The sequence below is a fragment of the Balaenoptera acutorostrata genome, chromosome 20 (assembly GCF_949987535.1).
Source record: "Balaenoptera acutorostrata chromosome 20, mBalAcu1.1, whole genome shotgun sequence".
Classification (NCBI taxonomy): Eukaryota; Metazoa; Chordata; class Mammalia; order Artiodactyla; family Balaenopteridae; genus Balaenoptera; species Balaenoptera acutorostrata.
This window is the reverse complement of record NC_080083.1, coordinates 42,712,651-42,728,369: the sequence shown is the minus strand read 5'-3', so window position 1 is coordinate 42,728,369 and position 15,719 is coordinate 42,712,651. Positions and strand designations below refer to the sequence as shown.

At 55.5% G+C, this 15,719-nt stretch overlaps 1 protein-coding gene across 5 annotated transcripts in view; it reads right to left on the bottom strand.

Annotated features, from left to right (window-relative positions):
- Window positions 1-15,719, bottom strand: part of ZNF385C (zinc finger protein 385C) — a 56,704-nt gene that overhangs the window by 19,883 nt on the left and 21,102 nt on the right. For 4 of the 5 annotated variants that reach the window (XM_007177668.2, XM_057536600.1, XM_057536599.1 and 1 more), the window contains exon 2: window positions 10,235-10,486. In XM_007177668.2, the coding sequence (XP_007177730.2) occupies window positions 10,235-10,484 (250 nt within the window). In that variant the 5' untranslated portion in view covers window positions 10,485-10,486. Of the gene's footprint in view, window positions 1-10,234; window positions 10,487-15,308; window positions 15,377-15,719 lie in introns of those variants that run through there. The other variant, XM_028165362.2, reaches the window with a different exon arrangement.

The following is a 15,719-nucleotide window of genomic DNA, read 5'->3' as shown; positions in this document are numbered from 1 at the left end:
GAAGCTCTACAGTGAATGCTGGGGATTTTGATCCCAGCCTTGTGGGGAACCTCAGGAGGTGGGTGAGCTGGAAAATCATGTGGGATCTTAGTTCCCCGACCAGGGATTGAACCCAGGCCCTCGGCAGTGAAAGTGCAGAGTCTTAACTGCTGGACCACCAGGGAATTCCCGGGAAATGAGTGTTTTAATCTAATGAGTTATTTGTAACGCGGATGACAGAAATGGGGTGGGTGGGAGGAGTGACCTCTTCCTAGAACTCTCAGACGCCCAGGAGACCCTCACCCCTGTGTGGGTTTCCCTGCAGGAGGAATGTGGGTGGTACCCCCACCCTCCCAGACCTGGAGGCCTGCAGTGGAGCTCCAGTAATGACATCAAACTCTGAGGCCTTGTCAGCCCAGCACTTAGCCTCAGTTTCCTCACCTGTGAAGTGGGAATTACAGCCGGGTAAGGAGGAAGGGGCAGGACAGGAATGGGTCTGAGGATCAAATGAGGTGCTGGGTGTGGAGGCCGTTTGCACAGGGGTTGCAGGGCACTTGGTGACCCAGTCTCCCCTTCCGGTCAGCACAAAGTCACCCGGAAATGCCTTCCAGCCCCCGCACAACTGGGTACACGCCTCTCCCACTCAAGGCTTAAGGCACACGTTGAGGTCAGGGCCTCTCCGGTGGTTGCTGGGAGCTCCCCGCAGCCCCCTTCACGCAGCGCTGCTCTGAGCCGCCCACCATCTGCCTCTGACGTTCACTGTGAGCCCTGGCCCCCAGGGCCGCTGGGATGACGCACGGGTCATGGCGCATGCACACACACGTGTGGCCGCTTGGCTTGTGGGTACACTCAGATGGAGGGGGCACTGCAGCCCCCCCTGTCCCAGGATGGTACCACACAGCCTGACGGGTCTAGAATTCTGCACCCCCAAAACGGTCAGGTGGGTGTTAGGGGGTCTTCTCAGGTAGCATCTTGCAACAGAACAGCCACCCTGGCTAAGTGTCTCAGAGCAGTCCCTCCCCACCCCTGGCCAGGGGTCCACAGCCGGGACCCAGGGCTCATTGGGTGGCTGCCTCAAGAGGGTGGGTTGTTACTCTGATGAAACAGGAATAAACCAGACTGAGTGACGGAGAAAAGGCCACCCCCAGGGGTCCAACAGAGACTAGGGCAGGGGTGCAGAACAGGTGTCTCATGAAATAACATCACCCTGCCTACCATCCAAGGGAGAGAATCCGGGGAAACTACGTCCTGCTGTTTTGCCGTCACTGGGAAAGATACACACGAAAGAGCACAGGGACACACACCCTGAGGTCCACAGGCATCCACACAGATAGTGACAGGGACAGACACCAAGGCACACACTCACACACATCTCCCCATGGTGAGACCGTCTATGCACACTGGTGTGTGCACATACGGAGGTGGTACCCACGCAGAGACAGACAGATACCCCTGCTGGCCAAGGGGCGGGCACAGAGGCCATGTGTGAACATACATGAACACACAGGCAGCAGCAACAAAGACACAGATCATATATACCCAGAGGGACAGACACACGAGGACACGCAGACCCCTACAGATGCACATACAGACAATATAGAACAACAGGCATGCAGTGGCACACAACATCACAAAGAGAGGTGCACGTACACAAAGATCCATATACGGAAACACACACACCCCTTACAAAATTAAATGCATCTCACATACACACAAGCTCATGTAGCCAAACCCAGAGTCCCCCTCCCACCCCCACCTCGAGTCATAGGGGCAGATGGTAGGGTCCTCCCCAAGGCAGGCATGCACGCGCGCTCACACACACACACACACACACACACACACCTCAAATAGTAAAGCTGCCGTTTCTATCACAAATAAAACCAAAACTCTGTGAAGAAAGGGAGTCCAGGAGGGAGAGAGAGCCAAAGGCAGGGAATGAGAGGTTGAACCAAGACCCCAGCTTGCTCACTCCCCGCTAGGATTAGGATTCCTCCCCACATTCTCCAGCGTCCCCAACCCACCCTGGGCTGGCCAGCACTGTGGAGGCGTTGACGCTCCAGACTCCTGCCCTCCCTGCACCTGAGGAAGACCCCCGAGCCCAGTCACAAGAGGAACTCTGCTCCCAGCCCCACAGCCTCCAGCCCTTGCCCTTGTGGGAGGGTATCCTCCAAATCCTTAAAGGGTAATGGTTGTTCCCCTCAAAAAGAACCAGGCAACCCCTGTGTGGGGAGGTGAGCCAGGAGACCACGAACAAAGCACAGGGGGCATTGATGTTGACCCCAGCGCCAGCGTGGTGGCTGGACCTCAGCGGGCGCCTGGCTCTCTCCTTCTCTGCTGCATTAACAACTGCCTCTAACCCCCCACCCCTGCTCCTCCAGGCAGCCCCTTAGAGGCAGTTGAAGGTATGATTTGATACAAGGAACCTTTGTAGCGGGCTCCTCGGATGACGCACACCTGCCCCAAAGTGCAGCCGCCTCATTCCTGCAGGCTGGACCCCCAGATTCCCCACCATTCCTGCCACCCCTGCCCCACCTTTGCTCCTGGCCAGAGTTGGGGCTCCCACTGCCCATCCTTGAACTTGGGAAAAGGTACCAAGAGTCAGCTGGCTACTGGAGCCTCTAAACAGACAACTTTGGGGGGGCCGACAACCGGAGAAAAAGGATAGGTCAGGGGAGAGGGGAGAGGCCCACCCTCGGCTCGAAGCCCCCTCCCCAACCCCCCAGCTCAGGCGTCCTCAGCACTCACCCAAGAGCATTCTCTGCCTTTGGAGGAACCGCTGAGCGCAGGAGTGAGTGAGGAGCAAATGAAACCCAGCCAGAGAGTGACAGAGGGAAGGGGTGGGAGAGTGGAGGGACAGGCGGGGAGGGTGCGAGGGAGGGGCTCCTTCTGCTGGGAAGCCACGGTTACCGGGCCCTGTCTCCCCTCGCCAGGAAGGCGCTGCCTGTTCCCTGGTTTCCCCATCCCAACCACCGGTGGAAGGAACAGGGCACTTCTTCCCCGAAGGTATGGGGACAGGGGGAGGGTGTCAGGGGGCCTAGTGCCTCTTATACTGAAGCGAAGAGTTGACCCTGCCCACAGAGGCCTCCAGGGCAGGAGGTGCTTCCAGCCCCTTCTCTGCCTGCCAGAAAATTCTTCTTCTGAACTTTGAAGCCCTGCTTCATTCAGGGCTTGCTGCCGCAGGGGCCCCGTTCTCCTATCTAGCCTTACTTATCCTCTGCCCCCATCCCCTTTTATTTACCTCCTTTTGCTGCAGGGGAAACCGAGGCTCAGAGAGGGGGAAGGGAGCGCAGGTGGCTTGCAGTTCAGTACCTGGACTGCCGGACCTGCTACCTGGGCAATGCCAGGAAGTGGGGCAGGGGTGTTCATCTGATCACCTAGAACTTCTGACACCCCTCATCTGCCCGCACCCTTCCCTCCCACCCATCTTTTCTCTTCTGATTTGGCTCCTTCCTCCCCCTCCTCTTCCTGAAACCTGCGGGCTCCTAACTCACCTGAGCACCTGGTGCCCGGGAGGGGTGTGGAATGCGGGAGAGGAGACAGCCAAGCCACAGCTGGATCCAGTCTCGCATTCCAAGCCCGGGTCCCAGCGCTAGCCCCCCACCCCCTCAGCATCCTGTCTCCACCAGACAATAACCCGTAATCTCTGGAGCAGCCAGTTCTCAAGCTGCAGAGAAGGTCTGGGGAGGGGGTGGCGGCAGCAGCCCCTGAAAACAGGTTTGTTAGGAAGAGGCGCTCTCGGGGGAGGGAAGGACTTGCTGGTGTAGGGAGAGGAAGGAAACTCAAGCCCAGAGCTAATTAACCCACCCAGAGACACAGACGGAACCTTTGTCTTCTGCGGGGGCAGGGATCTGAGCTAAGCCCCCTAATTTCCACCCAGACAGCCTTGCCTTTCCTGGTGGCCCCTGGGGGGAGGTGCTGATGGTCAGGTTCACATCTGTGAGGGGGTGCTGTCCAGGGAGAGTAAGGGCCCCTCCATCACCTGCCACTTAAGGAGAACTGCAGGAGGCACTGGTTAGACCGCAAGAACTTCTTAGTGGCCTTGGGGGAGCCAAGGTGAAACATGCATCCAGAGGCCTCGGGATGGGTTGGGAAGGGCACTGAGGAGGAACTGGAAACCCAGGGAGATACTGAAGCCATGGGGGGACAGGCTGGAGGGCTTCTGGGGCCTCCTGGTGGGCCCGAAATTAATCCATCTGCGGGGAGTGGAGGGTGAGGAGCTCATCAAGCCAGTGACTCAGGTGTGACCCAAGCTCAAGGTCTTTGATCTCTGGGGCTCAGAATGCAGCCAGAGGCTTCTGCAGTCAAAGACTAGGAGAGGAGATGGAGGGACTGATTAGAACGGGATCTAGGAGAGGTCTGAGGGCGCAGGGCAGGGGACAGCCTCCGTCTGCCACTCTGATGCCTTCCCATCCCCAAAGGCACAGGGGTGTCTGGTGCAGCTGCAGCCGTCTTTGCCCTGAAATCCAATATAGTCTGACTCCATCTCCGCTTTCTTGTCCCCCTTAGTGTCTACCCTGCGCTCCCCACCCAAGTCCCCTCTGGCCATTTCGGTAAGCCGGAGCTTAAGTCATTTTTGAAATCTCCTCCTCTCCCCTCTGGTGTCATGTTGCAATGGTGGGGGACAGGGGATGCACCCTGAATTGGGCAGCTGGGTCAGTCCTGCCAAGAGACACGGGGAGGAACCAGTTGGATTTAGAAGGCTCCCCTCCCTGTCCCTAGCCAGCCTAAGCAGAGTGAGAGATGGCTGGCATCTCCCCATTTTTCAGTTGAGGACACCAAGGCATGGGTTCTGAGCACTTGAATTGCCTGTCCTGGGAGCTGGTCTGCCTGCGCTGGGCCATCCCTCCTCCCCATTCCTGAAACATTAAGGCTCTATCTCTCTTAATGCATGCTGCTCTCCTCAGCAGCAAGGTGGGGAGGGCACGTGAGAGACAGGATTTAGAGTCAGAGATGCTGGGATCTGAACCTGGCTGTGGCCTTAGGCCTGTTGCTTACACTCTCTGAGTTCTAGTATCTCAGTTTCTAAAGTGAGGGCTGAATGCCAATCATCTACACCCGGGGATGGCTGGGTGAGGAGGGAATGCTGTGCTGCTTGTGGAAGTGCTTTGCAAACAGTTCATCTCCTAAGCACATGCTCATTGGCCCTGGGGGTAGGTCACAGCTCTTTCCCCAGGGTCCAGGTCCAGGTGTCCGTCCCCCAAGCCCGGTGCTGGCCCAACATCCACACTAGAGGTTGGAGGTAGGAGGGTTGAGCCAGCAAACCTTTCTCTCTGCAGATGTTCAAGAACTACCTAAAATTGTTTAGGGGTACGTGCACGCGCGCGCCTGTGTGTGTGTGTGTGTGTGTGTGATGGTCAATAGGGTCATTGAGTTCAGCCACATTGAGGCGGAGGTTCCTGGGGCCCACACCTCCCACAGGGGGCAGGTTGGGTGAAAGATGGCTCATTCCTGAAAGATGAAAGGGTCTGCTGTGTGGGAGACAGATCAGGAGGAGGGCAGGTGGGGGAATGATCTGGAGGAGGGGCTGGGGAAGGGTGGGGTTCCTGCTGTTTCCCCATCCTGTGCTGTTTCCCCTTCCTAGGTGTTCCGGGCTGACTCATGGGGGGCAGCTGGGTGAGGCTGAGTAAGGAGGCCTCTGACGCAGGCATTGGTGAGGAAGCGCAGAGAGGGGAGAGCCGCCCCCCATGTCTCCCTCCCGCAGACGGCCTCAGGGACAGGATCCTCCAGACAGGATCCTGCCTCACTGCCTGTGACGGCCTGTCACTGTGCAAGGCGCCAGTCCCCCAGACCCCTAATCAGAGTGACAGCTCCAGGAGGCCCCCCAGAAAGGGAGCCTCAAAGGGGCATGACTGGGCCGTCTCACCCCCAGCACCTCAGCGCCCTCCCAGGGAACGGGCGGCCCTCCTGGCTGCCACAGGACGGCGATCTCAGGTGTCCAGGAACAAAGCCGTGTGTTAAGGGCTCCTCACACTTTGCCTCAAGCCTCCTGAAAGTAGATGTGACTCTCTCCATTTCCGGAGGGTGCCCCAGTCAGCCGTGCCCTCAGGGCTCTCTGCTCTGGTCCAGTCTCCTCGAGAGGACTTCCGCACGACTGAGGTCCCCACCTCCTCACCCCTGGGGGAAGTTGCTAGCATTGGGGTGCCTCTCCCACCCCCAGCTCCCAGAGGGCCGAGGAGACAGGAGAGTCCATGGAGGGGGGTGGTTTGCTGGGGGGGTCATGACCTGAAGTAGATTCAAAGATAACCAGGCCAAGGGACTTCCCTGGCGGTCCAGTGGTTAAGACGCCGTGCTTCCAATGCAGGGGGCATGGGTTTGACCCCTGGTCAGGGAACTATGATCCCACATGCCGCTTGGTGTGGCCAAAAAAAAAAAAAGATAACCAGGCCAATGGGACACAGGGTCTCCGCTGGAGTCCCGGGATTCCAGGGTTCCCAGAAATCTGAGGATGCAACATCCTCGCTCTAGTCACAGCCATCACCCCCCGGCCCACCATGCTCCCACAGTGCCGCTCACTCCTCTTAGCATGGTGGTGGGGAAGGTCTGGCCCCGTGGCTGTCTTTCCCTCCAGACCGTGAATGCCCGGCACTGCTCAGTACAGAATCCCGGCCTCCTGCACGGGGCCAGCACAGGGCTGGAAGGCTGGTGATGCAGGACAGGTGACTGGAGGGCCAGTGACTTAGGAGGTGTTGTTTAACAATCTCGGGGGGGAGTACCAGGCATCATGTCTCCTGGTGACCCCCCAAAACTACCCTGTACTCGGGGGATAAGGACTGTGAGAAAAGGGAAGCCAAGTGAAGGGGGACCCCATCCCTCTGGGCAGCCTGTCTGTGGCCACCAGTGTCTGGTGCTGTGGTCCTTTTTCTCACACCCCACCTGCTCTCTCCACACTGGGATGGTGGGTGGGGGAGAGAAGGAAGGACCACTGCCCGGAAGGAAGGCCTGAAAAGCCAGAGTTAGAGGAGAGCAGGGGTGGGACCAAGTCCTCTGGTCACGGGAATGGCCTTCCCCACCCACCCCTGCCTCCCTCCCAGCGCCCCCTTTCTGATAACGCAACTGTCCATCACAGCATCCCCTAAGCCAGAGTCATCCTTGGCACCTCCCTTCCGCTCGGCCCCACATCCCATCAGTCACCAAGTCCTGCAGAAAAGACCCCGGAATCTGGTTCCACCATCCTACCCCCTTCCTTCTCATGTACCCCCAAGACTTACCCTTCCCCCTCACCAGAGACCTCTAAAAACACTAACTACTCCTGCTCAAAACACTTCAGTGATGCCTGTCACCTTCAGGACAAAGGCCAGACGCCCAGCCTGGCTTTGAGGACTTTACAGGCAGCCCCTGCTCACCTCCTGCCACGCCAGCCACTTGCCCAGCCCAGCACCACCTGCTGTTCCTGCAAAGCCATGGCCTCGGGCCTGGGTGCATTTGCTCTAGCTCAGGGGTCCCCAACCCCCGGGTTACTGACTGGTATTGGTCCGTGGCCTGTTAGGAACCAGGCCACATAGCAGGAGATGAGTGGCAGGCTAGCAAGCAAAGCTTCATCTATATTTACAGCCGCTCCCCATTGCTCCCATTACCACCTGAGCTCCGCCTCCTGTCAGATCAGCGGCAGCGGCATTAGATTCTCATAGGAGCGCGAAGCCTACTGTGAAGTGCGTGTGCGAGGGATCTAGGCTGTGGGCTCCTTATGAGAATCTAATGCCTGATGATCTGAGGTGGAGCTGAGGCTGTGACGCTAGCACTGGGGAGCGGCTGCAAATACAGATTATCATTAGCGGAGAGGTTTGACTGCACAGAGACCATAATAAATCAATTGCTTGCAGACTCATATCAAAACCCTATCAGTGAGCGGCGAGTGAAAACAAGCTCAGGGATCCCACTGATTCTGCATTATGGTGAGTTGTATAATTATTTCATTATATATTGCAATGTAATAATAATAGAAATAAAGTGCACAATAAGTGTAATGCACTTGAATCATTCCAAAACCATTCCCCCAGCCCCCCAGTCCGTGGAAAAATTCTCTTCCACGAAACCGGTCCCTGGTGCCAAAAAGGTTGGGGACCACTGCTCTAGCTGCTCTAGCTGCTCTAGCTGTCTCCCTGCCTGGGAGGCAAGATCCACCAAGATCCACCTTCAGTGTCACTTCTCTGAAGCGTTCCCTGACTTCTGTCAATTCACCTCTCCCTCCCACTTCTCAAAGCAACCCATCCCCACATCTATGAAGCCTGCTGTTATCTTGGACAAACTTGTCTGCATGTAGTTATCTAGACAGTTCTTTCCTGACAGGCAGCTCTGTTGCCTTTTAAAAACACAAATTCCCAGACAAGTGCTGTATGTTCTCACTTACATGCAGAATCTAAAAAAGCTGAACTCATAGACATAGAGACTAGAATGGTGGTTGCCAGGGGCTGGTGGTAGGGGAAATGGGGAGATGTCGGTCAAAGGGTACAAAGTCCCAGCTGTAAGATAAATATGATCTAGGGATCTAATGCACAGCACGGTGGCTATAATTAGCAGTACTGCCTTATACGCTTGAAAGTTGTTAAGAAAGTACATCTTAACTGTTATCTGTACACATACACTCAGAATTATGTGAGGGGATGGAGGTGTTAACTAGCCTTACTGTGGTAATCATTTCGCAATATATACATGTATCAAATCATCACACTATGCCCCTTAAATTTACATTTGTTATATGTCAGTAATATCTCAATAAAGAAAAAATACAAAAAAAAGAAAAAATACAACAAGGTCCTACTGTATAGCACAGGGAAATATACTCAGTATTCAATATTTTGTAATAACCTAAAAGGGAAAATAATCTGAAAAAGAACATATGTATATGTATATATATATCTGAATCACTGTGCTGTACCCCTGAAACTAACACAACATTGTAAATCAACTCTACTTCGATAGAAAAAAAATTAAAATAAAAATATGAATACCCCCAATCAGCAGCTTGCACATAGTAAGCTGTCTGTATTTGATGAATTAATGAATGACTTTTGAACACACTCACACACACACACTCCAGAAACATCCATACAGTTGAATATGCTCTTATTCAGAGTCACATCCTGGGGTCCAGCCCCGAGTGCTCCGGTGGGGAAGATGGTACCAGCCATTAGAGCATTCCCGGCTTTGCTTATGCAGTGACCTCTGCCTGCGAGGTCCCTTCTCCTCTCACCCCTGTTCCGAAGCTCACTGCAGCCCCCCTCCTTCGGGAGGCCTTTCGTGGCACCCCCAGGTAGAATCGCCCTTTCTCCTTTGTACCCCTTGGGGCATGTCCCACGTAGCACCCACAGCACTCATCTGCTTATTTCGTGTCTGTCTCAGCCTAAAAGACAGTTTCAGTCTTGGGGGCCGGTGGGGAGGAGTAAGACTGGAACGTCTCCAGGCCCCAGCACAGAGCGGGGAACACAGAGGGCATCCCATAAACACTCATCCAAACAACAGGCGGCCCTCAAGAGGTCAGAGTGTAGCCCTCTGGCAAAGCTACCAACCTGGGCTGCAGGGTATGTGTGCAGGGCATGCTTCTGGTGGCCGCCCCCGGGAACCAGGCAAAAGTTCCGGCCCTTCCTGCCTCTCACGCTGGGCCTGGTTCTGAACGTGTTTCCCCTGCCGGCCAGCAGCCTGCTGTTCCTGGTCTCTCCCATGACTCCCATGTGCCTGTCAGCTGGAATCATCCTCACGAATCCATTCACCCACTTCGCCCAGAAATCTGCCTTGCAGCCAGCGGCCCTCTTGCAGCCCAACCTCTGCAGAGTCATGCCAGCCAGGGAGAGGCCGAAATCCTGGCCAGGAGTCCAGTTGCCAAAGGGAGAGGGGCTCCTCCCCCCTCTTGCCCTGACCACCTCTCAGCCCTTAGCCGGAGTGTTGTGCACTTCGCTGACCCTGGCCTTCAGAGACCAGAGCAGGAGCCCGGGACGCCCCGTAGGTGAGGCCCTTATCTGGAAAACTATCTGCCAGGGGGCTCCTGGCTGGAGAAATGCTGCTGAGGGGACCTGGTCCTAAAAGATCCCACAGGGAGAGCCCCAGATCCAGAGGAGGCCTCAGACCTCAGGCCCTGAGAGACCCCATAGAGAGCTGTCCAGATGCAAAAAAACTTGACGGCATCTGGGGAACTTCAGACTCTAAGACCCCATTGAGAGTACCCCAGGCCAAAAGACCCCACAGAGAGAGGCCACAGACCCAGAGCCCCTCACAGGGGCCCAGAACCAAATCTGTGGGAGCAGCGCCCCTCCACACTGACCTGGCCCCAGGGGCGTCTTTCCCAAGCTGAGCTGCCGCAGGCGCCTCTGGTGGGCCCGCCCCCCACAGTGCACCTGGGCCTGGGCTGCCGAGTTCAGCTGGATGTTGCAGACGTCGCAGAGGGTGTACGACGGCCGTTTTCTTTCCCGCTTGGGCTTAGGTGGTTCTGGAGGCCGAGGGGGGCACTCAGCAGCTCCAGATCCGGGGGCCTCCTTCTCACCCGGGGGAGATGGGCTCAGTGGCCGCTTCATACCTGGGCAGATCGGGAGACAAGTAAACAAAGGCGAGTGCAATGAATACACAGAAGGAGCAAGAGGGCTTCGGGACCCAGAGATGCCTGTGCCCTCTATCCCAGCTAAATTTCCCTAGCCTTCTGAAAGCTCCAACCCAAGGATGGCAAAAGGGAGCAGAAGGGGGGCTGTTTTAAACAAAGCAGCAGTAAAATGCGGGGATATCTGGAAGAGTGTCAGAAATGGCCACACACTGGGTGGCCGACACCTGAGGGCTCAAAGCAAAGCGCTCAGAGGGAGAGCAGGGGTCTCAGAAAGCAGGCGACGTGGAGGGAGAGCCAGCAGAGAGGCTAGTGGAGACACTAGCCTGGCCCAAGGCAGGCCAGGAGCTGACAGTGCTGGGACAGGCAGGCCTGTGGTGCCTGCTGGAGATGCAGGAGCTGCCCGCCAGAGGATGACTGCAGAAACCCAACCACCTCGTGCCCAGCGCCGGTGACATTCACAAATGGTGACAGTGTGTGGAGCCATCCCCACCCCTGCCCCACGTGGCTCCCGATGCCCCCTGCTGTTAGGGCAATAGTTGGTGTTTACACGCACGCACGCGCACGCACGCACGCACGTGCCTGCGCTGGGCCCTGCAGAGCATGCGCATCACCCCTCCAGGCCCCTCCCCTTCCCCTTTGCGACTCACTTCTCTGAACCTTTCCCACCGGACTTTTCTGCCTCCAACTGGCTCTATTCTGCCCCATGACCTTCCTCAGACTGAACTGGGTTGATTTTCACTTCCTTCCTGAATCTGTGTGCATGCTTCCTGCCTCCGCTTCAGATTGGGTATTTCCCGAGGGCAGGCCTGGTGTCCCCCTCGCCAGGACAGAGAATTCCTGAGGTCAGGGACTGTGTCTCTCGCTCAGAGTAGGAGAGCCCCAAGGCTAGGGCCTGAGTGAGGAGTGACTGAGCCTATTTCTCTTGTATGGGCTGAATTATGTCCGGTGACCCCCACCCCGCCCCCCTCCCCACAAATTCATATGTTGAAGTCCTAACTCCTAGTATCTCACAATGTGATTGTATTTGGAGAGAGGGTCTTTAAAGAGGTAATTAAGTTAAGATGAGGTCATTAGGGTGGTCCCTAATCCAATATGGCTGTTGTCCTTATAAGAGGAAATTTTGGGAATTCCCTGGCAGTCCAGTGGTTAGGGCTCCATGCTCTCACTGCCGAGGGCCTGGGTTCGATTCCTGGTTGGGGAATTAAGATCCCACAAGCCGTGTGGCACGGCCAAAAAAAAAAAAAAAGGAAATTTGGACACAGACATTTACAGAGAGAAGACCATGGGAAGACACAGGGAGAATATGGCCATCTGCAAGCAAAAGAACAAGGCCTTAGAAGAAACCAACTCTGCCTACACCTTGAGCCCAAACTTCTATCCTCCAGAATTGGGAGAAAACAAATTTTTGGTATTTAAGCCACTCAGTCTGTGGTTCTTTGTTACGGCAGCCTAAGCGAACCAATACATCCTCCTAAGAGGCATTTCCTGTGTCTTTAGACTTGTGTTCATTTTGCAAATTAGACCCAGTGAAGTCAAGTGATGCCATAACGTTCCCATAAGGCCACACGTCTAGTAGTGGAGCCCACATCTGAACAAAGAAAATTAATTTCTCAAGTTCACAGCCAAGAACCTTGCCTGCAGTCCCTGGACCCCACCCCCTGCTCTTAGGAAGCTGCTTGTCACTTTTGCAGGCAATGTTCCCACAAAATGGGCTGTCATGACGTGTGTAGGGAATGTGAGTGAATGGAACAGAGGAGCACAGTAATTAAGAGCATGAGCTCTGGGACTTCCCTGGTGGCACAGTGGTTAAGAATCTGCCTACCGGACTTCCCTGGTGGCGCAGTGGTTGAGAATCTGCCTGCCAATGCAGGGGACACGGGTTCGTGCCCCGGTCTGGGAAGATCCCACATGCCACGGAGCAACTGGGCCCGTGAGCCACAATTACTGAGCCTGCGCGTCTGGAGCCTGTGCTCCGCAACAAGAGAGGCCGCGACAGTGAGAGGCCCGCGCACCGCGATGAAGAGTGGTCCCCACTCGCCGCAACTGGAGATAAGCCCTCGCACAGAAACGAAGACTCAACACAGTCATAAATAAATAAATAAAAGAACGTGAATTTCTTTAAAAAAAAAAGAATCTGCCTACCAATGCAGGGGACACAGGTTCGAGCCCTGGTCTGAGAATATCCCACATGCCACAGGGCAACTAAGCCCGTGTGCCACAACTACTGAGCCCGCGAGCCACAACTACTGAGCCCACGCACCACAGCGACTGAAGCCCACACGCCTAGAGCCCGTGCTCCGCAACGAGAAGCCACTGCAATGAGAAGCCTGCGCACCGCAACAAAGAGTAGCCCCCGCTCACCACAACTAGAGGAAGCCTGCGCGTAGCAACGAAGACCCAATGCAGCCAAAAATTTTAAAAAATAAAATTAAAAAAAAGAGCACGAGCTCTATATTGACCCCCACCTGGTTTCAAATCTCAGCTGTCACTTACTGGTTGTGTGACCTGAGCCTCAGTCCTCTCATCTGTATATCTGTAAAATGGGGGTGATGAGGAACAGTTCCCAAGTCATAAGGGCACTGTGAGGATTAGACAAGCTCATCTATATAAAATGCCTCTCAGGGTCCTATAAACGTCAGCACATGGGAGTCATGGGAGAGACCAGAAGCAGCAGGCTGCTGGCCGGCAGGGGAAACAGGTTATGAACCAGGCCCAGCGTGAGAGGCAGGAAGGGCCTGGTTCCTGGGGGCGGCCACCAGAAGCATGCCCTGCAGATGCCCACCTGGGCAACGGGACCTGTCCCAAATAAGGAAAGGCATATGCCCTGTCCCACTCCCACCCTATAGAAGGAAGGTATATGTGCCTCGACCAATCAGTAAAGGAAATTTTCACCTCAGACCATTCTTTTGTTTTCTGGCTATAAAAACTGATCAATAGCACATGTTCGGGCTCGACTCTCCCAAACTACTAGGAAGTCGGCCCGCTGTTCTGGCAGTGACCCTTCCCTCTAATAAATTCTATCTTCTTTACGTTCTGCCTTGTGTCTGCAAATTCTTTTCCAACCCACGTTCGGACCACGACAGCATGGAACAGACTTCCTTACAGCCCTCAGAAGGAACTAACCCTGATGACACTGATTTTAGACTTCCAGCCTCCAGAACTGTGAGACAAGACATTTCTGTTGTTTAGACCACCTGGTTTGTAGTGCTTTGTTATGGCAGCCCTAGAAAACGAATACACCATGGATCTGACCCTTGTGCAGTCCTAGGTGCCTGATGACTTGAGGGACCCTGGCACTGTGCCTGGTGGTTTGGCTGGGCTGCAATACGAGAGATAGCCTCCAGGTGGCGCAGGGAGCATCTAGCGGGAAGATAAGAGGTGGAACTCGGTACCCAACCCGGCAGGGCGGACCCCACACCTCCACACTCCTGAGACAACTAGGTTGCCCCTCCGAGCCATGCCAAACTCCTGGGCACCATGTCTGGGGTCCAGGGGACAGCTCTGCCCACGGAGGGCACACTGGAAAGTCACTCCATCACCTTGTGAGATTCTACATCCTCTCACCTCTAGATGGAGGTTATCACAGCTATTCTCCTGCCTTTACAAGTCTTCCCCCACTCTCCCAGCAGGAAAGAGGAGCAGGAAGAAAGTACCAGGTACGAGTATTGGGAGGTGGGTCCAACCAGCCAAGGGGAAGAGGCTTCAGGGGAATGAGATTTTCCTGGCCATGCCCAGGAGAGCTGCCTGCTCCACCAGCAAGGGGACAGGGGTATTTTGAAATCTCAGTGCAACTTATGACAGGCAGGCCCAGGACATGGCCCAAGAGAGCAGACAGATATCTGCCATGGGGCTGATTAAACCCCTGTGATATACAGCCTCTGAGCTCACAGGGCCCTCCTGGATTCCGGGGCTAATTGTGCCCCCGCAGCCAGGCTGCTGGGCCTGCTGCAGCCTGCCCTGCTTAACCCCGGCTTCACAGCTGTCCTCTCGGGAGCTCCACCACTCCAGCTCAGCTAAACCTCCCAGCAAGAAAATGTGGAGGGGTGGGCAATTTTTAGGGCACACACAGGTCGATCTAACCCCTGCTGTGGGCATCAAGAGGCCAGTACACCCCCTGCGGGCCCCTATTCAGAACCAGCATGACTCACACTCGCTGGACCCACATTTGGATAGGACACACTGTCTTTAACAGAAGAGGAAATCGAGTCCCAGAGCAGGGGAGGGGACTTGCTTCAAAGTACATGGACAGGCAGTACAAGAACTGCTTCTGGAAGCTTCCCTGCTTCTCTCTCTACCACTCAGCTGCCCAGACCACCTCTTCTTTATCACTACACCCCTGTTTACTGAGAGCTTACTGTGCGCCAGGTGCTTTACACACAGGATCTCTTTTAAACTTCACAACCCCATGAGGTGGGCACCATTATTGACCTATTATCCCACTTCATAGATTAGAGAACAAGCATGGAGAGGTTTCATGGCCCTGTCCCACCTCTCCTTAAAGCCTGCCAAGTCCTGATCTGAACTGCTGGGTGGGAAGGGGGGCTACGGATACAGAGAAGGGCTTCTGGGGAGGCTCAGGGCTGCCCAGCCCCTACCTGGCAGGCAGGGAGCTGCCACACCCTGGGCAGGGAGAGTGGGGGCCAGAGCCAGAGAGGCTGGGAGGAAGGGGTGTGAAGACAGGGGGAGAATTGAACTTAACTTGGGAAAAGACCAGGTGAAAGCAGAGAAAAAGAGCATGCGTGTACCCAGGTGTCTGTCTGTGATTTACACAGGAAGCGGGTAAAGCTCCCTCTGTTCTCACCTTCCCTGAGAGATGGGCTGAGGCTGCAGCAGGGAGGCTGGGGTTGGGCCAGGGAGGGAGCCACCCACTTGAAGACAGGCTCAAAGCAGCGCTGGAGAGTTGATGGAGGCCAGGGTTGCTGTCTGCCTGTCCGTCTGTGTGTCCATCCATATGGAGCTAGAGGGGGTTGGAAAGGAGCACTCAGGCAGGCCCCAGGGCCCATTTCCATCCCTTCTTCCTGGGTGACAGTGGAATTCAGGGCCCCAGGTTTCTTTTTTTCTTTTTCTTGTTTTGGCTGCATTGGGTCTTTGTTGCTGCGCTCGGGCTTTCTCTAGTTGCGCGAGCGGGGGGGCTACTCTTCGTTGTGGTATGCCGGCTTCTCACCACGGTGGCCTCTCTTGTTGCCGAGCACGGGCTCTAGGCGTGCGGGCT